General features: G+C 37.3%; 2 protein-coding genes across 5 annotated transcripts in view; both read left to right on the forward strand.

Annotated features, from left to right (window-relative positions):
* LOC103707986 (DNA (cytosine-5)-methyltransferase CMT2-like) overlaps positions 1-4,186 on the forward strand; it is a 35,069-nt gene extending 30,883 nt beyond the window's left edge. For all 3 annotated transcript variants that reach the window (XM_026804991.2, XM_008792723.4, XM_039124671.1), the window contains one exon: positions 3,203-4,186. In XM_026804991.2, coding sequence (XP_026660792.1) covers positions 3,203-3,292 — 90 coding nt within the window. In that variant the 3' untranslated portion in view covers positions 3,293-4,186. The remainder of the gene's footprint in view (positions 1-3,202) is intronic.
* Positions 4,187-6,649: 2,463 nt separating this feature from the next.
* LOC103707985 lies at positions 6,650-11,500 on the forward strand. Of its 2 annotated transcripts, none has more exons than XM_017843045.3 (3): positions 6,650-7,144; positions 10,544-10,705; positions 10,825-11,500. In XM_017843045.3, the coding sequence occupies exons 1-3, from the start codon at positions 7,019-7,021 to the stop codon at positions 10,939-10,941; spliced, it is 405 nt and encodes a 134-aa protein (XP_017698534.1). In that variant the 5' UTR covers positions 6,650-7,018; the 3' UTR covers positions 10,942-11,500. The 2 variants fall into 2 exon arrangements, with proteins under 2 accessions (XP_017698534.1, XP_017698535.1); XM_017843046.3 differs by having other exon boundaries at positions 6,658-7,144; positions 10,834-11,500.
* Positions 11,501-14,991: the final 3,491 nt, after the last annotated feature.

A 14,991-nucleotide genomic window follows, 5' to 3' on the forward strand; every position in this document is an offset into this window, starting at 1 on the left:
AAAAAGGAAGTTCATCATATAAAATATGGTAGTGCAGGGCCTGCGGGCATTAGGTTCACTTTGGATATTGGAACATTCTTTGTAGACATGCACCTGCAAATCACATGATGTTTCATTTAACATATGCATAACTAAACTTAGAGCAATAATATGTGAAATTAGATAAAACGTGAAAGAGAAATAGGAGTATTGCTCACAAAATGGGTGTGCATTTTATTAATTCCAACTAGCATGTGGATAGGAGACTTGCCACTCAACTGCGGCAAGTGAGTGGTGTAAAAGCCAACCTATGCACTTTAGCCTTTTATATTTTGATAAAATTTGGGCATGTTGAAATTGCAAATGAGGCTTTTATCTGAATCTAATTAGCATGCGCTTGCTTTCTTTTTTCATGTATTCCCTTGCATTAATTTCTTTTTTAAAATATGAGTGAATATGAGAAAGCGGGAGGCTACATATCAATTCCTACAATCATTCATCATAGAGAATAGGGGATTGGTCTGTGTGCAATACATGGGGCTAGTGAGGGAGGTGGAGATGCAACATGAACAGGCAAGGTTAGCGATGTAGATTCTGTATTGTTGTTGTGATAAAATTGCATTCTTATGCAACCATGCTTTCAAATGCTAGAGAGCATTGGTGGATAAGAAAGATTTGTAAAACTGACTCATAGAGAAGGCTTGTTCATGAATTATGGATATAAACTATAAGCTTTAAATATCTGAAACTATGAGCTCTATATATCTAAATCGGATACTTTCCATAGAATACGGGGATTATGTTTCCGTTTGGCTTAAATTTGTGCCCCTAAAGAGGAAAGTAGTTTTCTGGACAAGCCTTTCTTGTCTTTAATCTCCATTTTTCCAGACTTCATACATGTCTGCGAGAACCTTGGTGGTCACTTCCTGGTTGCATTGGTTCAAACTGTGATCACCAAGAATGTTGGTCAAGCATTCCCACAATTTGACATTTTAGGTTTCATATCATGCTGTCTCTTGTCCAAAGATGCATTGACCAGGAGATCAGTACAAATTCTCATGGTTGATGTAGAGAGAAAACTTTTATAAATCCAAACAAAGGTTGCTAATGTTTGTTCTCTTCAGAGATATCCAATAAAATTGAAACAATAGAGAGCCCCTGTGAATGGAGGACATGCACAAAACTTGCTTAAGGTTGGTTACAGTTACATATCATGATATGCATGAAGTTCTCTAACTATTTATCTGGAGGTTTGTGGTACCATGTATGCGCTTTTGAGTATTGCCGAGGAAAATTTGTTGAATGCCATCCCTTGCTGTCATTGATGCTGCTGCTTACTCACCTCTGCACTCATGTCATTTGATTGTTAATTACATGACTGCCTTTCAAATGGTTGCTTTAGGGCTGAAAATGTAACCAGGTGTTCATAGATAGCTTAAGCACAGCTTCATAACCAGCTCTACTTGAGTTTGCTAGATTACAAAACCAGCTACACCCAAACTTTCATGTAAAGACTCATGAACAAACTGAGCCTGAGTAATTTGGACCAACAAAAATGGATAGAAGCTCCAGCTCAGCTTGATGACAAATTTGTTGTGTTAAGAAAGAAGTGAAGCTTGAACATCTTGTTGGTGGTAGAAAGTTGGATTTGGAAAAATAAATGAAAAATTGAGAATTCTTAAAACTTTGAAAAAACATTTTTGATGTGCTTGAATTGGAGGTGTGCCAGGCACTCCCTTAAGAGCAAGATTACCCCTCTCATGCAGGTGATCAAAAGGTATGCTCCCTAGGTACAACTGATCTCGATAATGTTTGATTGCCTCCAAGCACAACGTGAGCATGTGGAGATAGATGGCCTGATGACTCCATCAAATCACCTAGAGAAAAGTGTCGAAATAATTTGAAAGATCAAATATTAGAGTAGTAGTGTGGAAATTGTGGAGGGAAGGATAAAAGGATTTGAAGAGGGCAAGGCTTCTCAAAGGAATGGGAAGGCAACACCTTACTTTTTAGCTTTCTCGTTGTTATCTCTTGGAACTCTGGTGCTGGGACCATTAAAACCAGACAGTTAATATATTGCTTTACTATTTGATTTTCCAATAACCCACATCTGGAAGTCAAGGAGATCCAACATCTAGCTAGAGACATGCCGGTTATAGAGCTGGACAGTTGCTATCTGAAAAGAGCTATTGTGGCCAACAGCTAGTCCATGGAGAAACCAATTAAAGGGCCTCCAATGGCTAGTGGCCCATTGACTTCTGTGATTATCTAAATCAAATGCAAGATTGGAAAGCTGACCAGAGAGTACATGACACATTCTGCACGTTCATGGCCGACCAGCTGGCCTGCGGTCCTGCCATGTTTGAGCACGTGCATGGCACGGCATGATGAGCTAGCCGAGCTGAGTGCACATGTGATGATTGGTCTAAAGGTCCATGAATCCAACCAAGCTCCACTTGTTGGACAGGGTATAAAAGCTAGTGGTCTTGTATTTACTCTTTCATTGTGGTAATAAGGAACGGGAAAGAGTCCCAAGAAGCTTCAATGATTGAACTTTTCCAACTTGATCCTGTGTTTTGCCAAACAGCAAACACCAACCGAAAATGCCTCTAAGTCAGAAATTTCCAGGCAAATTTCAGAAAATTATTAAATAATTAGACTATTAGAGATCATCAAACACATCTGATGTCAATCTTGGCTCAAGCTTGAATACACTATTTATATAAACAGATAGCCTGAGAAGCTTAATACTCAGGTACGCTCTGTTGCACCCTTTGTTTTGTCTACTTATAAATTTGTATTTATAGGCTATGGCTTGCAAAGGTTGCTTAAATATTGGACTCTTTGTAGAATGTTTTTCAGAGGAATTACCTTTTTTTCTTTTTTTGCTTTTCTCCCAAGAGATCATTCTTTTGTTGAATTTTTGTTTTGTATCTGTGGTGGTTGACATTTCTTGCACCTTTTTGTTATTTTACATGCTTTGCCATCATTATGAAATGTGGCAGTATGTTAGAAAGCTACTTATGTAAATATGCTCAGATTTCACTCGAGCAATGTGTCATGTTTGCTCGCTAGTAAATTTTCAATCACTGGGTTGCTGATTTTCTAATTGTATCATGAGATATTAAAGACATTAGTTGGTTGTTATTACTTCCCATGCCATCTAATGTTAATCTGTCTTGAAATTCTCTTGTGTTCTGAAGTCGATGTAATGAACTTGCAGATATCGCCAAATTGGCAATGCTGTCGCTGTTCCAGTTGGTCGAGCTTTAGGATATGCGATGGCGTTGGCTTGGCTGAAGAAAAGTGGTGATGAACCCCTCATGACTCTCCCACCCAACTTCTCACTCTTGCACAAACTTCAGAATCTCTCTAGCCCACCTTTGAAAATAACATAGCAATCACCTCTCCTCACTGTTTTCTTTCTTTTTTTTTCCTATCCCATAACTTCAACTTTTCTCCATAATAACCGAGGGGACATTATTTTTCTTACAGTTCCTCATTTGCCTTTCTACCTCTTTGACCCATTTTTCCTATCAACATTGTCAGCAAATGCCAATTGTGAGTTATTTGATAGAAATAAAAGATGGAAATGCATCTCCCTCTGAGCTCCATCTTTTCTACATGATTTTTTGACTCTGCTATATGAAGCACTTAAAACATTGAGAAAATTTGCTCCCATGTGCTCTCACCCTGAACTTTTCCTTCATCAATTCCTATTCATTAGTGGAGCTCATCATCTGCACCAGCTAAAATCACAAACTCTTGGACTAGCCATGCTGAACTGTCCATCATTGTAGATTTTGTGGATTGCCCTTGATTCCAATAGTGGTATGCTAGTTGATCAGCTTTCAGCAGTGAATACACTAATTCTTGAAAAGACTCCAAAATGAAGTTGAGGGGAATTGTGGTGTCTGATGAAGAGAACTTTCTTCAGATCCTTCCATTCAATTTTCCATTTGATTTAAAATTATTTATTTAGAAGTATGGGCAGATGGTGAAGATGTGAAAAAACAACTTGTAAGGCAATATTAAAGCAATTATTTGTGATTTTGGTTGCTCAATGAATAATCTGGAGGTTGACCAGATTGTTTTGTTCAAGGACTGCAATTTCGATGTCAGGTACCGTAGCAGTATGTTTCCGATTTAGTATGATATGGATCAGTATAGTACGATATATATATCCATGTACACAAATAGCTCTCTAGCTATTTTTCTCACTTTTTATCTCGGTATGGGTCAGCACGCCTCAGTATGTATCAGTACGCCTTGGTATGCCTCAATATGGGTCGATACAGAGTATGTACCGACCCGAATATGTATTTCATACCAGTTTCGATCCGATATAATACACTTTGTAGCAGACGGTTTGGGATAGTACAGCATCTCATAATTTTGTTTATTTATTTGGAGGCTATTAATATGTGATGCTAGATCTATAGAATAATGACAAAGCTCACATAAGCATAATATTACCATAAATATGTAGGTGGAGTAAAATCTATATCCATGGCAGCTGCCAAGGGAGTTAATTTGCTCTGTTTTTATTCACTCCACGGCATTGGCATATATCCAGGAAACTTAATAAAAACAGTATTATGACTTAGTTTACCAAAGATATTGGTATGTAAAACTAGATATTCCGTTTTTAGTTATCAAATCGATAATGTTTGCAACATACTGTACACATAGAATGTATGTGGTTGTCAAATTGAGTAACTGCCGGACACAAAAGGTGGCAATTATATGGCTAAAGAATTTGTAGTATAAAAAATTAGTTGATTTATAGTTCAGAATCTAATTCTAATATGAGATTATTTTCTTGGCTTGCAGCTATTATGAAGCCTATAAACTAGGGGTGGCAATTAAAGAAAATGGTCTGCGTTTTGAATAGAAGCATACATTTAATGCTTCTCTTGGATACTATAGGTTGCAAAGTGTACATATATGGGATATAGAATAAACTAAAACATAGCAGCACCTTTTATATCTGATACTTTTATTGATTTGTTTTCTGGATGTGATTTTATTTGACCTTCTCAGATTTTGATATAATTTTCTTTGGATCCTGGCTTTGACAACCCGGACTCATCTTTCTTTGGAATCTTGTTTTCTCACAAAAGAGAAAAAAGGGTAGACCATTAATTGATCCTTTGATCTGGAGATCTTGATTTTTCTCCCCTTCTTTGGGCTACGGTGGCAGTCTAAGCCTCAAATTGAAAGAAAAAATAACCATCGGATTCAGCTGCGAAACTGATGGCATCTGTTTTGGCTACCACACAACCAGTTAGCCAGTTGATTGCTCTCTTCATAAATATGAGATGGTTTAAAAGCCTGAATTGCCTGAATGACACTCTTGGCAGCCAAAAAATCTGAAGAAGAGAATTGTTTATATGACTGCCAAAAGAATGATGATCTAACTAAATGATGGTGCTCGAATCACCCTCAATCCATATGTGAGGCATGATGATCATAGAATGCACTGCCCAAAACCCTCCAATCTGTCCTGAACCTCTGCCAAAAGAATAGGAGGAGAAATGAATCGAAATGACATGTACAAGCCTGCCATTATTTAGCTGCCTGCAAATCCAATTTGAGCAATAGAAATTAGGTACAAACCCATCAAAATTGATCTTGAATACTCAAGGGGTGGGGGCAGCTTGGAGATAGAGGGGACTCAAAGCGCCCCAGCTACTCCAGTGCCTTGCAGAAGTACTGCAAACTTCATTGATGGTAAGATGCTTGTAATTAACATTAGTTCTAATAATTTTTTTTTTTTTTATTGAAACGGATGATTCATACAATTCTAGTATGGATACATCAAAAAAAGTCAAAATACAGCATATCTCAGTAGACAGCTCACTCTTCCTAAGGCCCACTCAGTCTACAGCCCCATTGGTCTCTCTGGAGACATGCATAGTCTAGAAGGCCCTCTACCATAGATCATGGCTCCAACATCAAGGATCAAGAGATAGAACTCACCCGCACCGCAAACAGTCCACTGAACCCATCCAATGATCGTGGCTGAATCTCTCTCAAATAGTACCGCACTAGCCTGCAGCACTCGCCAAACATAGCCTAGCTCAGCCCATGCCGCCCTCAACTCAACCTCCAGGATCGAGATATTGAAAATTTGGCAACCACCAGCCATAATCATTCTGGAATTTGGGCCTCTGATAATAAAGCCAGCACATTTCCTTCTGTCACCATTTAGCACACGTCCATTGAAATTAACCTTGAGAAAACTGGAAGGTAAGGGCTTCCAGATAAAGTACACCATCTGAGACATAAAGTCATTTTTAAAACGTCATGTACAACCATGTGCAATAATATTAAAGAAAGAGGCAAACATCCAGGTGTTGTAATAAATCAGGGAAGGAATGAGACATAGCTTCAATCATCCAAAATGAAGCATCGTGACATACAACTTGCCACTTATTTCCCTTAGTGATAATTTTTTTTCCGTTTTTTTATACCAGGAATGTTCGGATTATTGGTGATTTTATTTTTGTTAAATTGGTTTATTTTTTTTATGTAATAACTTCTTCAATTTACTATTTTATAAATCTGCTGCTCAAATTGCTCTTGCATTAGCACAGCCGGTTGCATTATTTATTAAATTCTTTAGTGCTAGATATAATTTATGTTTCTTTTAATCTCCTGTTTCTTCTGGAACTTTTGAAAAATAAAAGTAAATATTGGTATCCTATCTATTCTGAGTAAGCAGAAGCACCTCTCCGAGGCTCATAGATACTGCGAAGACCCTGTTTAGATTTAAATAGTCCGACTCCATGAGGCCTTCGGGTTAAGCAGCAAATGGCTTGAAGCCCGTTATGAAAAAAAAAAGCGTGAACTGAAGGCGTTCTATTTGTCCCCGTCGCGACATCGTCGCCCACCCCACCACCTTAGTGTGGACGCCGAGAGAGGCGACGGCCATGGCTGCCCGTTTCCTGACCCGATCCAAAACCCTAAGCATAGCCCGCCTCTTCCACCCCTCCTTCTTCCTGATTGACACTGCCATTCCCTCCTCCTCCTCCCTATGCCTCCGAGTTCTACACTCGCCTCCCCGCCACTCCTCCACCCGCTGCACGATTCCAGATCCGCTGTACCCGTGCTGGATTCGGCCGGCTCTCTACCGCACAACGCCCTCGTTGGCTCCAGAAAGGTTCGCCTTCTCCTCTGTCCTCGTCGTTCGCCTCTTCTCCTCTATGGGCTTCGGACTTGGTGGTTTTTGATCTGCTGTGTGCTTTAGTTGTTTCTGTTTAATTCCTGATGTAAAAGTTGAAAACTTTAGGGTTTGAGAAGTGGAAAGGAGAAAGATTAAAAGGGAAAAAAAGACTCTCGCTTTAAATTTTTGATTGGCTGATGCTGCTGCTTAGGAAATGCATGAGAAAATAGTCTTGAAAGCATCAGTTTGATGATCTTTCTACAATGTTGTTAACTTATTGCGCAAGAATCTGCTGATTCCATGTTACCTAATCTTTTCCCTGTTTTGAAAATTAAATTATCACAACGCATCCATACTTTGGCATATGGATGCATAAGCCGAAAAAATATATTATTATGATCGGCAAACTGTTATTTTGTCAAGTATCATTGTTAAGTTGTTGTTGTTGCTGATATCATTATCACTTATCATCATTATAATAATTGTAATGAAAATTATCATTGTAATTTTTGCTGTTATTCTCATTATCATCATTATTTCTATAGTGGTCAATAATGGTTTCCCTGGGGGGTTGTTATAACGGGATAATGGAATTCTTGATACCTTGGCCGGATGCTTAATAGATCTCCTGAAAAGCTGTACAAGAATCTTAGTCATTTTGACATGCCTTCTGGCAGTTGGATGGGCCTTTTATGTTCTTGCAAACCTCATTGGAACTCTTATATGCATTTGGATAAACATTTCTGACATATTACAAGCATCCTAGGCGCATGCATTACTTCAATTATTAGTTGTAAAAACCTGTACAGCAGTTGTACTTTACTAATATAGTACCAGTTATCTCTTAGTCATATTGTAATACGGGTTTGCTTGCTGTTTGTAACTATATTCATGATTTTTATTGCCGAAAGAAAAATAAAGTCCGCATGAGTTGACCTTATGATCAGATATTGCTCTACGTCATATGTTTCAATGTTGTACTGAATTTTTTGATTTGCCTTTAATTGTCAACATTTCCCTCCTAGTTTCTTTAAAAGCATGTGTTTGCTGTCCTAATTCCTCGCAAACCTTCATTTGTTGTCCTGCAGTCTTACAATACTGAGTTTACTCTCCTATTGTTCTTTGGTGTCTAGTTTTCTTATAGAGGACTGAATCATTACTATGGGGCTGAGTTGCTTTAAGTTCTAGGATCCTGACACTTGGCGTTCTAGAGCTAGAGAGTTGCCTTTTCTGCATACTTTGTTTGTATAGGAATAATTTTAATTTCTATAGAGTTCTTGAGTTGTTCTAATGGCTTTTGGAGATTTGTTAAACCTGAGCTTGAGTCTGGTCAGGGACAGCTAGCATGTTTTGTATGGGCAACTAGAAACAATGTAATGCTTGTAAAGACATATTGATCAAATAATCTGGACAGTAGTCGTGTCAAGATCGATGTCCCACCCAAATGAATGGTAATTTCTAGGAGTTAAGAAAATATTAGATTTTAGAAGAGTATCCAACTGAGTCTTCTTCTTTCCCTTGCCCTCCCCCCCTCTCTCTCTCATGCACACACTTGAACACAAACTTCACCTTCCTTGTTTCTATTGGCAATGTCTCTTTTTCTTTTCCCCCTTTCTTTCTTATAATTTCTTGTCTTTTCTCTCCTCGTTCCTGTTCTTGTCCTTTTCTGTTATGGCAACTGCTGGAACTGCCAGTAGCAGTGCTCTCTCCCAGTCTTCCTTTCCCGGTTAATTATGATTCTCTTTTTGTTTTCCGTCAAAAACTCTAGCAGCCAACACTGGCAGTCTGCCTTTTGTTTCACCTGTGTCTTCTCTTTTCCTTTCTTGCTTTCTATTTGTTGGCAGCTGCAATGATAACCAGCAGTTTCTCTTTTTCTTTCCCATCTTCTTTTCCATCCCCTTTATAATTCATGTTCATATTCTTCTTTGTTTCTTGTTCATTTATTTCATTTGTTCACATTCATGTTCTCTTCTCTACATTTTCATTTTGTTGCTTCATTTTGTACAGTTGAGGCCTTCGCTTCTCATTTTCCCACTTTCTGTTTACTTTTTTCTTCTATAATGTGCAATCCTATGCTTCTTACTTCCTATCTCTTTCTCAATTTTTAACATCAATTTGCTAGGATGTCTTGGCCAATCCTTTGGCTAAACATATCTTTATGTTCTATTCAAACAAGTTTCAACAAAGAATAGGTCAACACTGGAAACTTAGTTTTCACAATAAAAATAAGGGAAAATCAGAAAATATAAGAAATATTATGACAATTGTGGAAAAAGACGAGTTATCTTGTAAATTTTGTAGCAAAATTTGTTATATCTGCTAATACCTCCTAAATAAATGCTAAATTTGTATATCCTTGTTTGCAAGAAGTGAACATGCCTGTGCATGCATATGCCCAATGATGTGAAAATCCAACAGTTTCGTCTTATACATGCTCAGGTGCATTGCCATGAGGCTTTGATTCATCTTGATAGGCCATGAACTTGAAATAACATTGTGGAAAAACACATGTCCTCCGTTTCTTTCTAAACTTCCTGCAAAATGGCAGCATAAATGCTGCTCCAACAACAGTCACAATGCAGTTGAAGTCAACTAATTAAATGTTAAATCAACAATTTCATCTGCAGGAACGATTGACTTTTTTGTGATATATTGTGGGAAAAAGAATGAGAGGAAGATAATTGCCATAACTCGAGCGGGCCGAAGAGATGAGAAAGCTAAGTTTTTCCTCCCTACCAAAAAGAAGGTTCCCCTATAAGTTTGCCAAATTATTGCCTCACCAAAGTGTGTGAGTTGAAAGATATACCACCCTTCATAATTATGTCCTGAAGCTTAAGAAAGATAGAGCCTGGCTGCTAAAATCATGTAATAGGTCTGCCTATGATACTACTCTCGGCACAGTTAGCTCAGTTAAATTTAACTTCTGTTATTTGTTGTTCTGTCTTATGAAAGTTTTGTAATTGCCACTGCAATAAAAGTTATAATGCCCTTGAAGTCAACAATTCAAATGCTTATATCAACAACCTCATCTTATAGAACCAGTATCTTTTTAATGTTATATTGTTGGAAAAGAATGAGTGGAAGATAAGAGCCTTAAATCAAGTGGGTCAGAAAGATGCAAAAGCTAAGATATTTTTTGTATAAAGACTGGTTTTCGTCAACCTTTCTGAGGGAGTCTGCCAGATCATCGTCTAGCAAAGTGTCCGAGTAAAAGATGCACCACCCTCCACAATTATGTCCATAAAGTTGATAAGATAGGGGCAAGCTTCGAATGACATTGATAAATGTGCCTTTGATGTTACCCTGGAGGCAATAATTTTGCTCAATTAAATTTCACTTCCATTACTTTTTTTTGTTTTGTGCATCAGTGTTTCATGGAGTTCACTCTATATGCAGATTTGGGTGTATGAACAAATCCCCAAGAGCCACCCGATCAAATTGGTTCATGCTGGTACACAAGGATTGCCTCGTTGGTTTTCTGGGATGGCACATGGTGGAACTGTGACACATCTGTCCAACAAGATCATTTCTCAGCTTTGTAATTCAGCTGAAAAGAATGTAGGCAATTCCACCAGCCCCTCATTTGTAGTTTTGATTGATACTGAATTTCAGTTTCTGACTTTGGCTTTTATCTTCAAGTTTTTATTGATTTGGTCAGAACAATGTTTTATGAAAAGCTTTTGCAGACCACATGTAATGGAAAGGAAGGAGATTGCTCGAAGATTATTGCTTTTAGCCCATTGGAATTTGGAGGGGAGTCATTTAAAAGAACGAAAAAGTGGATTGGGGAATGAAAGCTCGAAGATTAAGAGAATGGAGCTTTCCCAAAAAATAACCTACACTCTCATACCAGCGCTGCTTCTCGTGTCAAAATCTACAGTGACTACTTCCTTACTGATTTTCTCAATATACTGGCAGTTATATGGGTTTTTCAAGGACATTTTTCTGGATTATGTTCACCAAGAGGTAACCCGAAAGTGGGTTTTGATATATTTCCAGTTGTTCCTGATCTTGGCCAAGGACACTATCCTTGGTTTTGATCTGGTATAATATCATCATTTTCTTGAGTGTCAAGACAAGCCTGGCATCATCACCTGTATACTAAAGGATAACCTGGCGGTGATGTCCTACCTGTGACTTTTCTTCATTCAAATTTTGTGACTCCTTTATCTTTTCCTTTTCTTTAATGCTTTTTGATGGCATGGTGGTGTTTAGGGATGAATATGTGCATGCTGAATCTGAACAAGCTGGAAGGATGAATTCTGGAGGGACGTGAAACTAGGTTGTGTATTTTGTATTAAAATAAATGAAAGATGATGTCCTTTCTAATAAAATCCAAAAGGTTTTCTCTCATGACAGTATGTTGAGTTATACATGTAGTGAGGTAGATGATTGCTGGCTGAATGTTGTGTATGAGCTGTCTGACATCTTTGGATAAACTATGCTTATATGCATTATTTAGTGCAAATAATGAAAATGGCTCGAATGGCTGAATGTAGTTGCTTGGAAAGCCAAATGGATGTCGAGGTGGTCTTATGGAAAATAAAATCAATAACATTAATTTGAATTTTTCCATTTAAAATGAACAGGTTTTGTACTGAATATTAATTTTGGTTTCTTTTCTACTGAGTTATTATATGCTTGAGTTTATTTTGATGTGTTTGACTTATTTTTTTATCAACAAGTGAAAACTTGAGACTTTTGACTTGGTTTTGTTCCCTCCCTCCCTCTCTCTCTTTCGTCGTATCCTTGTCATCATTATTAGTTGTTATTGTTATTGGTACTATTGCCATTACTATCACTATCCTATAATGATCGTAATATTTTTTATGAACATCATAATTATGTTGTTTTCTGTTTGTTGTTTGTTTTTCTTTTGGTGTTAAAGAAAATGGAAATGAAAATTAAAGAGTCTTCCCTTCCCCCAATCTCTGATGATACTCTACAATTCTTCTCTATCCTTCAGTTATCAACTCTTGAGTTTGTCTATGAAAAATAGACATTGCTCTATAAGTCAGCATCATCAGTTTGCAGTTGAGCCCTACATCTCCATGTTTTCTGGACGAAGTCATGATATTGACATGACTTTGTTTTTTTTTATCATATTAGGCACTGGGGCCATGGACATGAGACATCACAAGACCATTCTTACATGTGGCATCTGGTCACATGGCATGTTTTGAGCTCCATATTGTGAGTGCCAATCAGAGGGATCACTCGCCCATAAAGTTGGTGCCAGTATGTTCTTCATGTAAGGTGGCCAGCCTCCGAGCGTGATGTCTCTTCTTCCCAACGGGCATTGTACTCCTTGCTTCAGACTTTTAAGAACAAAAAGATTAGATTTAGCTGCTCTCTTACTATCCTATGTTTCTTAGAAGTAGGATAAATTTAGCACTTCAATCATAGACAGCAAGGCTGTGTTTAGTTCCATCAAGCAGGAATAAGACTTGAAATTGAAGCTTTATTCATTCTATCAGACGAAAAAACTTAGAATATTTATTTATGAAATGAATATCTTAATGGATACTTGGAATAACATATATATATATATATATAAGAATAGGACCCCTTTTAATTGCTGTCTCGTTTTTTCTTGATGGAAAAAGGATGCCTTTAGCCAAGAGTTGTTCTAGAAATTGTAATCAAACAGAAGTATGAATAATTTGCAGATTAACTATTCTTATGGAATAAATATTCTTAGGGATGCCTTTAGCCTAGAGTTGTTCTAGAGTTCTACATGTGCAATGCAGGTATCAAGCAAAAACCTACATCCCGACAGAAAAATATTATGACACTGTGCAAGATTGGAGATCAGCATTATTGTAGAGGTTAGCATACTGAAACTCTAGGTTAAACAAAATATTCTGAAGTAAATGATCAGCCACTGAGACGAATTAGAAGAAGGAAAACTTGGTTTCTGCAATTGGATGAGGGCCTGTCTCACACTTCCAATGGTCTCCCAGGCTAAGTAAGCTTGGAAGATTGAGAGATAAGTTAAAAGCGTGATCAAACGACGCCTTTTCAAGAACTTGTAAGTAAGACTATGAACAGCTTGATGTCGATCATGAAGGGACCAAATGTCTCCTCGCCAGCCATATCAACTTTTGCTGGAAATCATGCTCTCAATCTAACATCAAAATAACTTGCCCGCGGCCCTCTTACACATGCTCAAGAGTTTATGCAATATATAAGAACTAAAGTCTTTTTCATCATGAACTAAAGTCTTACTTGTTTTCATTTAAAAAGATCCTGGACCAGGAGAAAGATGAGTCTATTAGATAAGAGGATGAGTTTACAAGCAACAGAGTGCAATTAGATGCGTCTAATGGAAGTCAAAGAGCTGTTCACTCCTAACAGTCAACTTTCCATTTTAACTTTAGCACACCGTAATAGAAGAGGGAGGGGGGGGGGTGGCTCGAGAGTAAGCGCAAGGTTTTAGCAATGCCGTTTTCATATTATAGTGATTTCGTACTAAAATCATTTTCCACCAGTTACAGTGACAATTATAATAACTGTTGTTTTTTCAGGGTTGTGTTGAAAGCTTCTCCATGCAAGTTATCTGGAGCTAATATTTAAAGATGTACCATCAAAAAATCAAAAAGAGCCTTCTTCAGAGAAAAAGAGTGTGACATATGACATTTGGGATTTGCCTAAAGATGGCAATCATGTTGAGTTGGGTCGTATATAGATCAAGTCAGATGTGGATTAGATTAGAATCTGATCTATTTATAAAAGATCAAAATTTGAAAATTCAACATGTCATGTTTAATAAATAGGTATTCTAATCTGATCTGCTTAACTTGTTTGATAAATATATCAGGTCTGAGCATTGAACATGTATAATCTATTTAACCTATATTCACTTAGAAAGCTAACAATCAAGTGTTGTACATCAAGAAAAGAGATACAATAATGCCCACAAACTAGGAAAAGAAAAAAAAAATCAACGCCACTCGGTAGATTCCATTAAGTAAAGAAAAAATTAGACAATTTGTAAGTTCAATTACAGCTCAAAGAAAAAGAAAATGCATAAAGATAGAAAGATCTAACCAACCAATGCTTTGTATTAAAGAAGAACCATACTTGGACTCTAGGGTTTGGGTATAGGGTTAGAGAATGAGGAGGGGCTTGGAGCAAAAAGATGGGGACGAGCTAGCATTTTTAAGCAGGGAAGAGCTGGACAGCACCACATAGCGATGGAGAGCTGGGGAGGGCCAGAAGATGCTCTTCTTGCTCCTAACCCTCGAAACTGAAGATGGAACTTGAAATAACTCTCCAAAAACCAAGTTCTAACTTAAATATGAGGCTATAAGCAGGTCAGGATCAAAGAAATTGGATTCCGGCTGGGTACCAATTCAGTCCATTACATAATTTAGATAGGTAAAATAAACGAGTTATCATCTTGGAACCTGAATCTGGCTTGTTTAATAAGCAGGTCAAAATAGGTCGACTTATTTACGATGTGAACCTATTTAGCCCAAAAGTAAACCCATTTATGGCAAGTCATAAATGGGTCCGATTGATGGGTCAGGTCGTTATTTGCTAGCCTTAGATTTGTTTGATTCATGGTAGTAATTATAATCTATAAGAGAAGTTGATTAACCATTAAAAACTTAAACAAAAATAGAGAATCCTTTTCAAATTAAGGAAGGAATGTGATGCCCATGGCTTGCCTAGTTTACAATAATGACTATAAAAACAATCCATGATATATCCAAATTATCAACATTGAAATTGTTTTTATTTAAATGATAATAATGATGACGATTGTTATCATTTCATATTGTGAGAAATAAAGAACAATTATAAACACATAATGCTATTACTTGTGCAAGTCATTATCA

This window comes from Phoenix dactylifera, chromosome 3 (assembly GCF_009389715.1).
Source record: "Phoenix dactylifera cultivar Barhee BC4 chromosome 3, palm_55x_up_171113_PBpolish2nd_filt_p, whole genome shotgun sequence".
Classification (NCBI taxonomy): Eukaryota; Viridiplantae; Streptophyta; class Magnoliopsida; order Arecales; family Arecaceae; genus Phoenix; species Phoenix dactylifera.

Excerpts from the sequence above, each read along its gene's own strand:
- LOC103707985 (XM_017843045.3), top strand. The coding sequence starts at position 7,019 with ATGCCTCCGAGTTCTACACTCGCCTCCCCGCCACTCCTCCACCCGCTG. Across the intron at positions 7,145-10,543 it reads CCCTCGTTGGCTCCAGAAAG|ATTTGGGTGTATGAACAAAT; the intron begins GTTCGCCTTCTC and ends CTCTATATGCAG. Across the intron at positions 10,706-10,824 it reads GTAATTCAGCTGAAAAGAAT|CTTTTGCAGACCACATGTAA; the intron begins GTAGGCAATTCC and ends TTTTATGAAAAG.